The sequence below is a fragment of the Tenebrio molitor genome, chromosome 2 (assembly GCF_963966145.1).
Source record: "Tenebrio molitor chromosome 2, icTenMoli1.1, whole genome shotgun sequence".
NCBI lineage: Eukaryota > Metazoa > Arthropoda > Insecta > Coleoptera > Tenebrionidae > Tenebrio > Tenebrio molitor.
In genome coordinates this window covers 31,543,732-31,562,289 of record NC_091047.1, presented here as the reverse complement: position 1 = coordinate 31,562,289, position 18,558 = coordinate 31,543,732, and the positions used below count along the sequence as shown (strand labels likewise).

General features: G+C 34.7%; 1 protein-coding gene across 1 annotated transcript; it reads left to right on the top strand.

The window, feature by feature from the left end:
• Positions 1–7,510: 7,510 nt before the first annotated feature.
• LOC138124093 (putative nuclease HARBI1) lies at positions 7,511–8,894 on the top strand. Its single transcript, XM_069039024.1, has one exon. The coding sequence runs from the start codon at positions 7,588–7,590 to the stop codon at positions 8,659–8,661; it is 1,074 nt and encodes a 357-aa protein (XP_068895125.1). The 5' UTR covers positions 7,511–7,587; the 3' UTR covers positions 8,662–8,894.
• Positions 8,895–18,558: the final 9,664 nt, after the last annotated feature.

Sequence of the window (18,558 nt, the reverse complement as noted above, 5' to 3'; positions counted from 1 at the left end):
AGTTTTTTGAACAATATATCGTGATCTATGCTATCAAATGCACTAGAGAAGTCCGTATAAATTACATCCACCTGCCGCCGTTCGTCCAGAGCACCACTTAGAAATTCAGTGATTGTACACAAATTCGTTACAGTGGAACGACCCCCGACAAATCCATGCTGACAGCAGGATATCATTGGATGAACATTGAAGCTAAAAAAATTAAAAAGTAAATATTCAAAGACCTTCGCGAAGTTGGGGATAATTGAGATAGGCCGGTAGTTGCATATATCCTTTTTTACACCCTTCTTGTAGACAGGACAAATTTTACAATATTTTCATTTTTCCGGAAATTGACAAGGCTTCAGAATCAGATTAAAAATGATTGCCAACGGTTCCACGAAAACACAGGCACAGTCCCGAACCAGGAACGCCGGGATTTGATCGTGACCCTGGGTCATATTCGGCTTCAGCTTCCTAATAGCAGTCAGCACTTACTCCTCAGTCACCGAATCTAGACTAAATGTGTTGTTGGACGCGGGAGGTACGTAGGTGTTATTTTTAGCAGGAGTAAAAAACTTAGAAAAGTGATCCGCAAAACCGTTAACAATCTCTTGCGGACCTGTAATGGTCTCAGACTGGTAAGTCATGACAGACGGAATAAAATTCGATTTTCTTTTATCCTCAATGAATGCCCAAAACTGTCGGGGGTTAGATCTTATATCGCTGTTCATCCGTTTGACGTAACTGCTGTAAGCAGTTCTGATGTCGGTCTTGAGTTTACATCTTATGGCTTTAAATGATTCACAATCAACAGTTGACCCAGAAGTTTTGTATCTTTTCCTGGCAGCATCCTTCAACTTCAGCGACTTGATTATGTTACTATCGAAGAACGCAGGATAACTGTTAGATTTGGATCTCTTCAATGGAACATACTGCTGAAAAACGCCTTTTAGTACCGAGTAAAAGCTGGACACGGCGGCATCAACATCCTGACCACCACGTAAAAAGGACCACTCAACACTTTGCAGTGCAGAATAGAGCAGACTAAGATTGCATTTCCTAAAGTTAAATTCCGATAACTTACGAATGGGAAGCTTCTTATGACGAACGCACATTGTGACAGTCAACTCCAAAGCAGGATGATGGATATCTTCGTTGATAAGAGGATGATCAATCTTACCGACTTCACAGCATATGGGCTCAGAAACCATAACAAGATCAAGCAGCCGACCATTCATGTTCAAAATGCCATTGCATTGCTTCAAATTGTAGAAATTGATAAAACGATTGACAACTCTACAGGAAGCTGACACAGAAGCCGAGTTAGAAACATGAGAACTAAAGTCCGGTACATTAAAATCGCCTAAAATGAGTAAGTCAGAACCATATAGTACATGCAAATACATTAGAAAGTCGAAAAATATAGTAAAGGAATTGATGTCACATTGCGGAGGAATGTAAGTAACTAGTACGTAAAGTGATCTAAATCTGAAATGAATTCTTACTAGTAAGGTGTCAATGATAGGTAAGAAGTCACAGACTACATTTTCGCAGATTGAAGAGTTGAATTTATTGTCAACTGCTATTAAAACACCTCCTCCACGTACATGATCAGTCAAGCCGCAGTTTCTATCCTTCCTATAAACATTATAATCAGAAATGTTGAACAACTCACTGTTGTTAATGCTGTCGTTCAGCCAAGTCTCGGTTAAAGCTAAAATGTTGAAATCGTGCGCAAGGGAAGCAATGTAAAATGATTTAGTTCTACTACACAGGCCTCTAACATTCTTATAGTAACACGAAAGTAAGACTGAACAGAAAGAGGACCCTCGAGAAGAGACAGAAACGTCACTCAATTCAATATGATCGCTCGCCGCATCCTTTGATTGCTATTTATCATTGAGCATACGATCTCTTAATATGCCTAACTGAGTTTTATACGCTGTACAATTGCTGGTATCCCATGCAGCATGGTTGACATCAATGTCTGGGTGTTTAGCCTTCAAAGAAGTACAATTAATGCACGTTAAATTGGTGGCCGAGCAATTTTTTAAAAGATGGTTCTGACTACATTTGGGACATGTAGGTTCACTCTGAGAGCAATGCTTCGAAAGGTGATGAAAGCGAGAGCAGTTGAAGCAACGTCGAATATCGACAGCATCCCAGACCCTACAATAGCTGTATCCGATTAGCAATTTGCCAGAGTCCAAAATGGATTTATAAGATTTAACATCCACCTCGAGAACGGCTTGGAACCGAGAAGCGTTGTTGCGCAGTTTACAAAATTTGATTAATTTACAGGTGTAGTTCGTTCCAAAAAGTGATTTATTTTGATTTACAACGTAATGCAATAATTGTTCTTGTTTTATAGAATCATCAATAGACGAAACTCTTATTTTTGGATTTAAAGTGGATAACTGCTTAAAAGTGTAGTTAGGCAGATTATTTGAGATCATTTCTTTTATTTTGTTGGAATCGTCGGAATTATCGCATGTGATTATCACGCTTCCATCACGACCATCGCTAACCTTGCTTATTTTAATATTAGATTTGACAGGATCGATATTAACCAAAAGATCTTTTTTAGTTACAGAAACAGACTGATGAGTATCAATTTTGGGTTTGAGGATCACAGAGGATTTATCAGATACAATTTCAGCATAAGATGGCTTGACAGCTCCGTTCAAAGATTCGGACTGTTGTTTTGTTTTTCCCGTTCTTTATCGGAACTGATAAGTTTTTCTACCAGCGTCGTACACTTACTCACGGATTCCACAATCCGATCCATCTTCGAGGATCCCTCAATCACTAGACATTTGTCGCATACAAATCTGAAATTTTTTAGTGTACTTATAAATTTAAACGAAATTTGACATTATCAGTTGAAAGGGCATGTGTTTTTATGTTGGAAATGATATTTACTATTTGCGAGAATTAGAAGACGACTTATGTGGGTTAACACGGACAAGGTAGGTATCTAGGGTCAATTCAGATTGGTTTAAATTGATGGCGGGTAAGTTACTAGGCCGAGTCTTCGACTCGGCTCCATCACAATTTTTTTTGTATATTTTAAGAGATTTCATTCAAACTTAAAATATGTAAGGAACCATTAATTATTGAACTTATTTTAACAAATTAAAAACAGAGAGACACTGGAGCAACCTACTACTAACTTTTATGTACTAACATGTGCAAAAATAAAGAGTTTGAAATCAAATTGGATTAAAAATGTCCGACAACTTGGCTAATTTGTACCCATTGTGATGTTAATATCTCTTGCTTGGCAAACGTCGTTGCAGGCTTCGAATAAGCCTTTGCAACCCATCTTGGGGAAAATTGACCCGTTCTTCAACTAAAGCCTATGCCAACTGTTCAGTTGTAATTGGAGGATTTGGACGTCCTCGAACACGTTTCCCTAATTATTCCCAAACATTTTCGATTATGTCAGCGCTGCATGCGAGTAATGTGCTGTTTGGCATTACCTTGCATAAAAACTAAATTTTGTCAACAACATTTGCTCTTGGGATCACTTGACGTTCTAAAATCTCTTCAATTTCCTTCGAGCTGTTAGGCCATCATTGCGAAGAAAAACAAGGTCCTTACGAGTGTTTATTGTTATTCCCACCAAACCACTATGGATCCACCACCAAAAGGGACGGTTTCATCCACTGTATTTGACATGAAATGTTCTAAAGCCCTCCTCCAGACTCTTACACCTTCACCATTACCTGACAGAACAAACTTGGACTCATCACTAAACATGACAGGAGTCCAATGACGAAGTTGCCAGTTTAAGTGTAATCTTTCAAATTCAAATCTTCTTTAACGATGTTCTCTGGTCAATTTGGGCAATTTTGCAGAACGTCTTGCTCTCAATTCAGCCTCTCTTAACCTATTGCAGACTGTTTGGTCGCTAATTCTTGCTCCTCTTGTCCTCACTAGATGTTTTTGCAGGTTCTGCGCAGTATGTGTGCTATTTCGAAGGGCTTGCAATCGCAGAAAACGCTCATCCCAAAAAGTTGGAGTGTGGTTAGCAGTTTCTCGCAGACGAGTATATGGGCCCCATCTTCTTTCATGAAACCATTAGGCTGTTGCCTAGTGGTTGGCCAAGCAATGGTAAAGCGCGCTAAACGGATTCTAATTATTTTTCCACAGTTTATGTTTGAAGCTATGGTGACTATATTTTTTGTTAAACATTAACGTATTTCACGGGGCTACTGTCTCAGTTTTTTGAAAAATCGCTTCATTCTTTTAAAAAAAATTAATAACGTTTTTCAGTAATTCTCCTTATTTTTGCTCAATTTTTCATTTAGAGACTATTTAAAAAGTGCATTGGATTCAGAAGAACGTATCTCATTGGGCTACTGTCTCAGTTTTTGGAAAAACAAATTAGATTGGAAGCAAAAAAATAAACAAAAGCGTCAACAAAACGCATAAAATTCGGTTATTAGGCAGTCCACTATATGTACTTCTCAACTACCTGCAGCCCCTGGAGGTCGTAAACTCGGGTTGACATAATCACTACTTAACGCCCGCAATGCAACTTTTGTTGGGAAGATACTTGCACTGGGCTCACGGGACACCCTCGGGGCAGGCCCGGCGTGCCGCGATGGTCAACTTATGAATCCCATTTTTAAAATATACCTGAAAGGAGATGGCCGGATTGCCGCGGTGCGGTATCATAACCTTTTTATCTTTTTAACAAAGTAAACCAATCACTAATTCTAATAATAGCGAGTAATTAAAATACCTAATACCTACATATAACACTTTTTTTAATCGAGCACCAATTATACAGGTGTCCAAAAAAAAATACGAGTCCATAGCTCCCTTATTTATCGGACGATTTTAATTATCTATACACCAAATTAATTTGTTGTGAGTAGGCTACAAAATGGCCTACTAAATTCACGTAAAGCCCTAACGACTTCAAGGTTAAACTGTCAAATATTTTTTGTCTTTTTCACTTTTCAATATCAGATTTGATGTATAAAAATAAAACAGCCCGTTAGGTGTTGCTTAGTGACACTTTCCGGCTCTGATATTGTTATTATAACTTACTTACCGGACTCAAATTGATGATGCAATTGAACATCTACCGGATAGTATGAAATAAAAATTTAAACTATGTACCGGGTGTCCCATCACTTATGACAAGCACGAAAATGACTTTAAAACTAAATTATATTTATATGAAAGTATTATAGATGCATAAATACTGTTCACCGCCACAAAAATTGGGTATTACTTTTTCTCCCTACCGGTTAGAAATGTAGGGTGTGGATACCTCATTTGAGGTGAGAAAATTCAACTTTCTCGCTAAGGTAAGAAAGTTAATCATGAAATGTTTATGGTAAAACTGTACCAAAATACAAATGTCAAAAGTGTCAAAAGTGAAATAAGTTATTGATAAATGAAAAATGAAAGCCAATTCAATAAAGCAAGTTGGTAGATCAATCATATAATCTGGAAAATAAACAGATAAGCTAGGTAGGTAGATTACTTTACCCTGTTTATATCAAATTTTCGAACAAACCTCAAATCTTCAAATGCGATGACAAGTTAATTAAACAAATAACACAGCCTACTATTCAATTCTCAAAATTTTCGTTTTAATCACGAATATAACCATCTTTTTTGACTTTTTTCAACAAAGTTGTGCCGGTAGGGAAAAAATTGTATTCAAACCTTGTTAAGAAAGTGTCCTTGCAGACCTTAGGCATTTACAAACCTCGTCTACGACTCGGTTTATAATCTTTGCCTGCGGTCTGCAAGAAACCACTTTCTTACCTTGGTTTGAAATATACTATTTTGTTAAAATTAATTACCTAGGTACAGCAGTCAAAAAACTATCACTTTAAAAATTAAATTTTGTTCGATGCAGTTCAAATTTGGTACACGTTATGAAACCATAATACATAGAGAAATAAAATCCGTGATGTTTTGATGTAAAGATATTTGGTTTATTTAATTTGGGGCGTTTTACTTTATGAAAATGGATTGAAAAAAATTAAATTAAGAAACCTAAGTTAAAATAGGTATATCATCTAATTATTATTAACCTAAAAACTATATAATCTCAGAATGTGACACTCAAAATGCAATCACGAAACGGAAAATATTTATCCCAATTATACCGTGTGTCCCGTCACTTGTGTCCCGTAGGAAAATGACTTTAAAACTAAATTATATTTATATGAACGTATTATAGATGCATAAATACTGTTCACCGCCACAAAAGTTGGGTATTACTTTTTTGTTAAAATTAATTACCTAGGTGCAGCAGGCAAAAAACTATCACTTTAAAAATTAAACTTTGTTCGATGCAGTTCAAATTTAGTATACGTTATGAAATAGTTATAGAGAAATAAAATCCGTAATTAGAATTTAATTAAAATGTTTTGATGTCTCGAGAGGGTACCTGCTGCCGTGTTTGACCGATCCAAGAATTCTGAATACTTCTGCAACTTGAACTACACCTCGCCCAAAAGTTTTATTACTGTGCAACAGCCTTAATGGAGAACGATACAGAGAACAACTTTTAGAACCATTCATCAATCAACTGGATGATGAAGAACTTGAGTTTGGGTATTTCCAACAAGATGGGGCCACAGCACACACTGCAGGTGCAACTTTGGCTTATTTGCAACAGTTTTATAATAACCAAGTGATAAGCCGGGGACTTAATCCTGCATTTCCGCCACGTTGTTCCTGATCTGACACCACTGCATTTTTCAATATTTGGTTATCTAAAGGAACGAGTATTCAAACGACATTTAAATAATTTAGAAGAGCTGCAAGAGGAAATCACACACTGCTGCCAAAATATAGATCAAGAAATGCTGCACAATATTTTTGAAAGCAAGAGACGAAGAGTGGTCAAGTGTTTGGAGAATAACGGTGAACATTTTGAACATTTATTGTAATTGGCGATTTTGGCCACCGTTAAGAGAAATCAGCTTCAAACGTCATCACATAGGTAACAAAATGATTAGTCACTATAAGTTAATAACTGATCATTGGTATTGCATTTTAGTTTAAGAATTTGTGGGGGTAATTCAATAAGTGTGGTGGAAGGAATCGTACTATTTCCTAAAAAGAAACACTTTACACTTTTAAACATACCAATATGTAATTTAATAATTTATTCAAGTAAGTCTAAAAGTTTTCTAGTTAAATCTATGCCATTTGATGAAGAATTTGCAAAAAAACTAGGGATGCGAGTAAGCAATAATTATTTGAATAAAGTCATACATTTTGCATGCGTTCATATCTTCAGTTTTTTTGCATATTAAATATTAGAGTGCGCCCGTTCTAATACCCGGTTGCACAAAAGTTAATTGGCCATTAATCGGTTGATAACGAATAATTAAAAATTAATGAATTATTAACGGTTTGTTAAATATTTAACAAACGTCAATGCTAATCTATCATCAACGAGTAATTAAGACAAGTTTGCGTTGCACAAACATTAATTGATTGTTAAACAAGTGTTAATCGTTGATTAATGTAATAAATGACATTTGGGCAATTAACCAAATATTAATTTCTATTAGCCTGTGTGTACGTGTACATTTGTTGAAAATAATTTAAAAATACAAACACATGATGCTATCCGACTTGTCTTCTACATCCAGTGATGAACATGACGTAGAACCACCACGAAGACCAGCACGACGAATTCGATTCATACGTGATCGAGAAAACCCGTTTGAACTTCACGATGATGTTGAGTTTAAGAAAAGATTTCGTCTTAACAAAACAACACTGATGAATTTAGTTCATTTAATAGGGGACGCAACTGAACCAAGGACCCGTAGAAATAAATCTCTCGATGCACGTGCGCAGATTTTAGTTACACTGCGATTTTATGCCACAGGCGGTTTTCTGGAGTTAATTGGTGATTACATGCATATTCACAAATCAAATATTTGTAGAATAATTCGGCGTGTTACTAGTCAAATCGCACGGCTTTCACGACAATATATAAAGATGCCCAATAACAATCAGGAATTAATGGCAACAAAACCGGGATTTTTCCAAATTGCTGGCTTTCCACGGGTTGTGGGTGCGGTCGATTGCACGCATGTGAGTATCCAGTCCCCTGGTGGACCCACTGCTGAATTATATAGAAACAGGAAAGGATACTTTAGCATCAATGTTCAAGCGATTTGTGACTCCGAATTAAAACTGCTACATATCATTTCTCGATGGCCAGGATCCGTGCATGACAGTACTATATTTAACGATTCCCCTCTTCCTGTTGAATTTCGTATGGGTAGATATGGCAGTGGCTTCTTACTAGGCGACAGTGGTTACCCCTGTAAACCGCATCTTTTAACGCCTGTGACTGTGAATCAAATGAATGCCAGTCAAGAGGCTTATAATAGGGCTCATATCGCTACTCGCAATACAGTGGAGAGGTTTTTTGGAGTTCTTAAGCGCAGATTTCCCTGCTTAAAAAATGGTCTACGACTCAAACTAGTCACTACTGTTAAAGTGATTGTGGCTTGTGGAGTACTACATAACATCTGTAAGGAACAAAATGACGAGATTGAAGATTATTTTGAACCAATTGAGGATGAGGAAGAAGATGAATTCGTTTTCCACGAAGGGAACAATAATAACCCAAATTACGCAGTGCGAAATGCATTGATTGCTACCGTATTTGCCAGATAAATAAAAGTACATATTAAATTGTATTAATGCTTTAATTTATTTATTTCCAAACGTAACTTTTTTACTTGTAAATTTAAAACGGTTCTTTGAATTTTTTCATTTCTAATTTTTTCCCGGTAATATTGCTTCCTCAAATCTTCGCTTGTTACAGTAACAGCAGGTTTTCTTTTTCTGGACAATTTGGATAGTTGGGATTGAATTACACGAATTGATCTTGATGAGAGGGACCAGGTTCGGGGTCAAGGATATTCACAATTTCCGTTTCATCTGTTATCAACACAGCTTAAAATTAATATAGAAATATAATTATTTTGTATAGTAAATTACTAAAGTAGTCAGCTGCGTTGTCAAATTCATTTTGCAACGGTTGTACTTGCTCTCTAATACTAGCCAACAAAATTTCTTGCTCCGAAGATAAAACAAGATCAGCAGCTCCACCACCCGTTTTAGAAATTTCTCGCTTAAAGTTTAATAATTTTTTTTTTTATAATGACAAAAACAAATATTTACAACTGCCTTGAGTTAAAGATATTAGAAAAATTTGCTACCTTATCATTATTCGCAGCGCGTTTTGCCTCTTGCTCTAATAATTTTGCTTTATAGTTGCCATGCTAGATTTATATAAATTAATTAAACAAACAAAAATGTTGCATTGTTATCAATTTTTGGTGATTACAATTGAAGGGGTGAAAAGAGGTCAAGCGCATTTTCAGAATTTTAAAATTAATTGAAGTTAAATTATATAAGTAATAGTAAATAAAATTTTAACAGCTATATTACATCCTTTTAAGGCAGAAAATGGACTTGAATTATATACTGTAATGTTATACTTCATCCAGTGAGATTGGGAGATTTTAAATTAACCCAACACTACAAAATGCACTAGAATACATTAATGAGACCAAAATTTCAAGACAAAAATGTTACTGCTTGAAGGATATATTTCAAACTTTACGTGCGCTAGGTAGTACTTTCTCTACATAGAATTTAGTGACTCTTATGTCAACCAATCTCTCGGTGGACAAACTTTATAATTCCAGTTGTTTACAATAATTTTCACTTGTCATTTTTCATTAAAAAAAAACCGCTTAAATTCTTTCACTTCTGACCCCAGCAATTATTCTAGGCTTACATGTTGCTCAGCCACAGATTTTTTGGTTTCTCTTTTTAAATTTTCATACAGCACTTTTAATTGTTTGCTGTTTCGAGGTCCAGTCTCAGCCGAGCAATTATAATGGTTTTCAATTTGTTCCCATGCTTTTTTCTTTCTGTCTACCATGAAGGCTTTGGTTGATTTGTCTTCTACTATATCTTTATAACTAAAATAGAGGATTAAAGGATTGGAAGCGGACAAATTGAGATTTTAGGTTATGTTAGGGCTTTGTTGTAACTATAATAATAACACACGAACATTCTCATTAGAATCGTAAATACTCACTTGGCCACAACGGAAATGAGAGTTTCTTTTTAACGTTGGGTGAAATTAACCCGTTTTCTGGCTTCCATATCAATTAATACGGCAGGTTAGGACGCTACAAACGAATATCCGCGTTAAATGTCAAAAATGAATCACCAATCAGAGCAGTCAGAGCACTATTTTGGAGGTGTTGTCAAGTTCACTTATAATTAATGACCAATTACGAAATGAACGATTAAGGAATCATCAAATTATAACTATTGTGCAACGGGATTATTTTTTAACAAGCAATCAAATATGATGAGCCGTTAAGTAATCATCAATTAACAATAGCTTTGTGCAACCGGGCATAAGAGTAGCACACCAATAAACCTGCGTTGATGACAAATTTGAGTCGGACCGAATCCACTTTTAAAAATAAGAGGTGTTCTACCTGCGCAGTGGCGCCCGTGTCGAAAGTCTAGTTTCGGCGATTCCAGATTCATTTCGAATTTACGTCGCACGTTGATGATTTCGTGTGTTGTTTCCGAGTCTTTTTAGTCGTTTTTATAAAATCAGTTCTTTTCAGGGCTACACAGTTTTACAGTATTCTTTACTATAATCTTTAATACCAAAATAAAAAAATTACCAGTTAATTTATTTTATTTATTCGCACCGGGCAAAAACTATAAATAGCTGTAAAAATGATAAGCTAAAAGTTTTCGTAAAATTGAAAAATTCATTCGATAAAAAATTTGGTCTTGTTATTTTATCTTCGATTAATTCCGGTGTGCATCAAACGTGTGTGTTCAGTTTTTAATAACTGTAGGTATTATAAAAAGATAATTAACGTTAAGTTTGTATTCTGGAATTAATCTTGCCAAAAATAACACGATCTCCTTGAATTTGAGCATTTTTATTCAAAGGTTAAACCCGCGAGCTAAAAATGCCTAAATTCAATTCGTAAAATTGTCAAAGCAAAAAGTTTTCGTAAGATTGAAAAATTTATCCTATAAAAAAATTTGGTTTTGTTATTTTACCTTCGATTGAATCCTTTTTACAATATCTTTTTTAACCATTTGATTTCAGTGAAGTGCGCACACGTTACGCCACTGGTAAGATTCTACTTGTCAGATTCGCATGACACATGGCCGGTTGCACAAAAGTTAATAAGCCATTAATCGGTTGTTAACGAATAATTAAAATTTGACAACTGATTAATGGATGGTTAATGGCTTGTTAACGGTTCATCAAATATCGAGCTTGATTAATGATTAACGGCCAATTAAGGCTACTTTGCGTTGCACAAACAATAATCGATTGTTAAACACTCATTAACGGATGATTTATTTAATTAGTGACAGTTGGGCAATTAATGAAGAATTAAGTTATATTTTACGGTTTTTTATTACGTAAGTTTGTAAAAAATATAAAATAACTAAATAATAATTAAAAATATACGGGCACATGATGCTATCTGACATATCTTCTTTGTCCGCGACGAATTCGGTTCATCCGCGATAGAGAAAATCCATTTGACCTTCACGATAACGTTTTTAAGAAACGATTTCGTCTAAATAAAGCAACGGTGATGAATTTAGTGCATTTAATTGGGCATACACTTGAACCAAGAACTCACAGAAACAAATCTCTCGATGCACGTTGTCAAATTGTAATTACACTTCGGTTTTATGCCACAGGAGGCTTTCTTGAGTTAATCGGCGACTGCATGCACATTCACAAATCGAATATCTGTAGAGTAGTTCGTCGTGTTACTTGTCAAATAGCACAACTTTCTCGACACAACATAAAAATGCCTTGTAACAATCAGGAATTGATGGCAATAAAACAAGGATTTTTCAACACTGCTGGTTTCCCACGGGTTATAGGTGCCCTCGACTGCACTCATGTAAATATCCAATCCCCCTGGTGGTGCCAATGCTGAATTGTATAGAAACAGAAAAGGATATTTCAGCATAAACACGCAAGCAATTTATGATTCGCAGTTGAAATTAATGCACATAATTGCTCGTTGGCCAGGATCTGTACATGATAGTACCATATTTAATGATTCTCCTCTTCCCGTTGAGTTTGGTATGGGTCGATATGGTAATGGTTTCTTATTAGGCGACAGCGGGTACCCATGTAAACCACATCTTTTGACTCCCGTGTTAAATCCAATAAATGCCAGCCAAGAGGCTTACAATACGGCCCATATTGCTACTCGTAATACAGTCGAAAGATTTTTTGGAGTTCTCAAGCGGAGATTTCCTTGTTTAAGAAATGGTCTGCGACTCAAATTAGATACCACTGTGAAAGTGATAGTAGCTTGTGGGGTGTTACATAACATCTATAAAGAACAAGATGACGATATTGAGAATTATTTTGAAGAAATCGAACATGAGGAAGAAGATAATTTCATTTTCAACGAACCCAACGACAATAACAATGTAAATTATGCAGTGCGAAATGCATTAATTGCAATAGTATTTGCTAGCTAAATAAAAGTAAAATATTTTAGTTTTTTAATTTATTTATTTCCAAACGGAGTTTTTTAATTTGCAAATTTAAAACAATTCGCTGTAATTTTTCATTCTTAATTTTCTCAAAATAATATTTTTTTCTTAATTCTTCGCCTGTTACCGTCCTTTTTCTTTTTTTCGAAACGGGTTTGGGTCGGGGTACGGTCACGGGAGCATTACTTTCGGCGGCAGCGGAGTTCCTCCCGGGGTTAGAAATTCTCATAAAAATGATGGGGTTGCGTGATGAAAGTATCATTTTTATAATCGATGTTGGAAAAAAAATTTAGTTTAATTATTTCTTTAAAAGCGTCAGCATGGAAACTGAGTGAAAAAGTGCGAGATGTTTTCAAAAGTTTTTTTATTGCAAAAATAGATATACCTTGAGTTTTTTTTTTTAATGACTAGATAATATTATTGTTTAATATAAAAACAGTGCTAGGCTTTGTAATTTTCACAAAAATAAAATTAATAGGGGGTTGAAAAATTAGCATGTAAAACCCTATGGCCAGTCTTAAAAAAACTCGCTGTATACTCATATCATGTACACAAATTTTAATTTACCCATTTAAATAAAATTGTTTCTCCCTCTCATCAGTGTATTTATTGCCAATTTCAAGCAAAATACTCGCCATAATAATCTAGTCCGGCTACCACTCGTCGACTACCTATCGCAGTAATCCCCCATAACTTCGGGAGGAACTCGTCCGTTAAAAAGTGTTATGCAGGTAAAGAAGTGACCACCGGGAGGAACTCGGATACGCCCTTACTTTCTTGATTAGAGGAACCAGGTATGGGATTAGGGATTTCAATTTCATCTGGTATATTCGTAAACAAATATCAAAGTTAGTATAGAAACATACTTATTTAGACCAGTAAAATTACTAAAGTAATCAGCCGCGCAGTCGAATTCGTTTTCCAACGGTTGGACGTGGTCGCGAATACTGGCTAGCAAGATTTCTTGTTCAGCAGACAAGACAAGGTCTGCCCCTCCTCCCCCAGTTTTAAACAGTTCTCTCTTAAAATCATTTTTAATTTATCTATTATTTTTTATAAACACAGTGATAAACAGGAATGTTTATCACTACCATGATTTGAATATACTAAAAAAATTTGGTGTGTACCTTATCAGAACTCGCGGCATGTTTTGCTTCTCGCTCCAACAATTTTGCTTCATATTGTTCATGCTACATATACTATCCCACCTCCACCCGGCGGCACGGCAATTTTGCCGGAGTACATACACTATTACGGATATTACTATCAAGTAATAGTACAGTGCTTATCAACATAATTACCGGCGTCTCGCCTCCGCATTTTGACTTTGTTGTGTATTATGTTCTGTGTCAATGTTAAGGAACTTCCTCACGATGTGACATGAGTATAATAATATACCTTTTTGAATTTCAACTACCAATGTGTTATCTAAATCCAGAATTTTTAAATTTTTAAAAAGAGATTGCGGTACTATTCCCGTTGCTGAAATTACAAGTGGTAAAATCGAAATTTTTTCTAAACACCAAAGATTTCTCATAGCAACGGACAGCTCTAAATATTTATTAATTTTTGTGTTATATGTCTGTGTTATATTATGTGAATTTGGAACAGCTATATCTAAAAGATATGCTTGCTTTTGTTGTTTATTTAAAATTATAATGTCTGGTCTGTTATGCTTAATATGAATGTCAGTTAAAATTGTTCTATCAAAATATAACTTGTAACTGTCATTTTCCAAACAACTTTCTGGTGTATAACTATAGTCTTTGCCAAAGCCAAATAACCACCAACACTGCATTCCATCCTGCGGTCCATCAACTTTAACGGTTTGTTAAAAAAAATCGGGTTGCACAAAACTAGTTAATGGTCCGTTAATCGTTCATTTCATAATTGGCCATTAATTAGAGGTGAATGTGGCAACGCTGGAAAATAGTCGGTAAATTAGGTACGCTGCTAGTTGACGTAGGGTCAGTGATGCCAGGTCTAGGGAAATTTCCCTAGATCTAGGGAATTTTTAACGATTTAGGGAAAAAGGGAATTTTTCTCAAAAAAGGCCAAATTCTAGGGAAATTTGAAACAAATTGTCAAATCCATCATTTTAAATAATTTTCAAAATTTAAAAATCTCTGCATAAAAAATTCCAGACTCGTGTTTGCAATAACTTTTGTTTAGCCCTCTAGCGAAAAATAATGAATGCAAGATTTAAAACAGATGTAGGTAAGACAGATCTCGTATTTAGTATACGTTTCTATAAATTTAAGCGGGAATTCTTAATTACTTGAAGAAAAATTGGTTTTTCCCCGAAAATTTGACCAGCCCGAGGCTATAAATAGGGGTACCAACAATTTTGCGTCCATTTAACGCTCTGCTTTCGTTTGTGTATTTTACTTTGAGTTTTTATTCGGTCTTTAAGTTATTCTGTGCAGAATTTAAATTCAAAATAAATACCTAGTGAGTGTTGTTTAGTGAAAATTTCCGGTGAGTACCTATATATTTTATTAATGAACTTTTCTTCCGTTTTTCCACTTCACAACAGTGCATTATATGCTTTCGACATGTATTTTTACTACATTAAAAAAAATTAACAAATTTTGCAGTGGGATATCGAGTTGGACACAATCATGGCATCTACTTCAAGGGAGCCTCTGTCATCACCGTCACCATCATCTTCAGAAGAAGCCAGAACTTTGTCTAAGAAAAGAAAGAAGAAATCGTACGCTCAGAAGTACCAGTCAAATTGGGAACAGGAACCTGAGTTTAAGGGATGGCTTCAACCCAGCAAAAAAGGAATTACGTTTGCTCACTGCAGATGCTGCAATAAAGACTTTGTATGTGGGAAGTCCGAAATAGAAAAACATTCGAAGGGGAAAAATCATTTAAGTAAGGTGAAAAGTTTATTAAAACAACCAACATTAACTGCACTGCCCAGCGTCTCTAGAGCGAACTTATTGACAACCAAAGTAAAAACCGCTGAAATTAAACTTTCTGCTTTTGTAATTGAACATAACATTTCGTTCAACACTATGGATCACCTAAGTGAACTAATACGCACAACGTTCAGTGATTCAGAAATCGCCAAAAATGTAAAATGTAACAGAACAAAAACTAGGGCCATTATTACTAATGTAATAGGTAGTTATAGCAGTGATATTATTATTGACGTATTACAAAAAGAAAAATTTTCACTTATAGTAGATGAATCTACCGATAAGGGGACAATTAAACATTTGGCATTAGTTGCTCGTTCTTTTTATGAGAACGATGCACAGGATTATTTTTTGGGTTTAATACAGGTACCTATTGCCACAGCAGAAGCCCTATATGAAGCAATAACAAGTTATTTTGAAAAAAATAAAATTAATTACAAGGACAATTTCATTGGTTTCGCTTCAGATGGGGCCAACGTGATGATGGGTGCCCATAATTCATTAGCATCTAGATTGCAGCAAGATATACCACATTTATTTATTATGAAATGCGTTTGTCATTCATTTAACTTATGTGCAAGTTATGCATGTGAAAAACTACCTAGAGTAGTTGAAGATATTGCCAGAGATGTGTACACGTATCTAAACTATAGTTTTAAGAGGCAAACTGAATTTAATGAGTTTCAAAAATTCTTAGATATAAAACCTCACAAAATTTTGCAGTTATCACAAACCAGGTGGCTCTCTTTGCATTCAGTGGTTCAGAGACTAGTAGAGCAATATGATGCTTTAATTTTATATTTTACAAACGCACATTTAAGTGACAGAATAATAGCTGCGGAGACGATTTTAACTAGATTGCGGGATCCATCCATTAAAATGTACTTACACTTTCTGAATTATGTTTTGCCATATTTCACGAAACTAAATTTAGAAATGCAAGCGGAAAATATAAAAATTGATTCACTATATGATAAAATTGAAAATACATTCCGTTGTATAGCAGACTCTTACTTGAAAAGGGATTATTTGGAAAAAACTCAGACCGAAGATATTCAATTTCGAAATCCGCATAACTTTGTGGAAATTGAGCAAATTTACTTGGGTGCGAATGTTATGAGTTCAATTGCAAATAATACACACGGATTGGATGAACAAGGCTTGCTAGATTTTAGAAAAAGATGTTTAGAGTTTTATGTTGAAAGTTGTCGACAGATATATGAAAGATTTAAATTTAGAGAACCTGAACCAGTGACATTGAAACTTTTAAAAATTATTTCACCTCAGGAGGTGATAAATAAAAAACACAATTCAATTGCGCCATTGGCCTCTAGGTTTCCAAATTTAATTACGAATGAACAGTTAAATGAACTGGACAGAGAATGGCGGCAATTGAGAAATTTTAATTTTACTGCAGATTTTGAAAATTTGAACGTTAAGGAATTTTGGTTAAAATGTGCCAAATTAAAATTAGGTGACAATACAGTTATGTTTGGTACATTGTGCGATTTTGTTTTTAAAATGTTTACCTTACCGCATTCTAGTCAGTAGAAAGGGTATTTTCACAAATAAACTTAAATAAAACTAAAATTCGTAATAGGTTAAACACCGAAACTCTTAATGGAATTATGTTGAGCAAAAATCTGTTTAAAAAATCAAATTGTACTAACTTTGAAGTTGAAAAAGAGTTGCTTGTTAAATTCAACGACAGTATGTATGCTCAGGCAGATACATAATTCATTTTATTTAATATTTTTCTTTGTTCTGTATATGTAAATAGATTATATTATTGTTTATTATTGTGCTCTTTTCACAATTTTTTATACAGGGTGTCTCAAAAATGGCGCCCAATCTCCTAAGGGTCTTAAAGAATAGAAGTCTGGTAAGGTAAATCTCAACACAAAGTTTGATCGGAACAATAGATTTTGTACAACTTGCTCTTAAATATGCTGATTTCAAAGAGATGTATCTCCTTTATTAACAAATTTTACAAGTGAATTATAAATTATTTTACAGTTTTAGTTTTTCCAAGACCCTTTTGGGTAGTGGAAAAACACAGAAGTCCTTCTTTTTAGAGTAATGACCTACCAAAATACGCTAAAATAACAACGGCAACACTGAGCTCAAAGGAGAATTGGTTTAGTTGATTGTGCATACCAACCGATGTTGCCACATTTGCTTACTATAAACTCTGTGTAACTTGGAAACTAGCCAAAGGAAAAAAAAATTGACAACGAAATTTAACTCAACTCTACAAATGTCTTAACCACTCAAGAGATTGGGCGCCATTTTTGAGACACCCTGTATATTTTTATATTTTACATATTTGTTATTGTTTATTTAAATTTGTGTTGTATTTTGAACGTTATATAAAATATTATTTGTTATAATGCGTTTTTTATTTTGTTATAAAAAATTTTTGCGCTTTTAAATACCTGTAGATAGGTAAGTAGCAGCTTAGTAAGTACTATTGCGGGCAAAAAAAGTGGGACATCAAATTTCTGTCAGTTTTGAAAAATTCGATGTAGTTCAAGCTTTATTGTCATTTTTTTTTGACACTATTCCAGCTGACAGTTTAAGAATTTATTTTATACTCCTATTTTCCTTTTCCAAATGCCCTCTTCTTTTGATAAAGGTAGATTTTGATTGGAACTTTACATTAAATAAATATTCACTACGTGCTTACTTACAATCATTCCCTACAACCTACAATACTTAATGACAACGTCAATCAATTCAAAGTAGGGTTAGAATCAGGTAAAGGTTATTTCACATTAAAAGTCAAGACAATGACGTTGATGTCCCACTTTTTTTGCCCGCAATAGTACTTTATTTAAATATCGTTGTGAAAAAATTAATAAAAAATCAAGGTCAGTTTGTAGTTGAAATAATGTAAAATAGGTACCTATATGGATTACGTAATATGCTGGGTAGTTTATTTTTGGTAAAGTTCTGTATGGGCGGGTGTTTTAAAGCAAAAAGGTCTAGGGAAATCTAGGGAATTTTTACGGTAAATTATAGGGAGAAATTACTGAGACCACCTGGCAACACTGCGTAG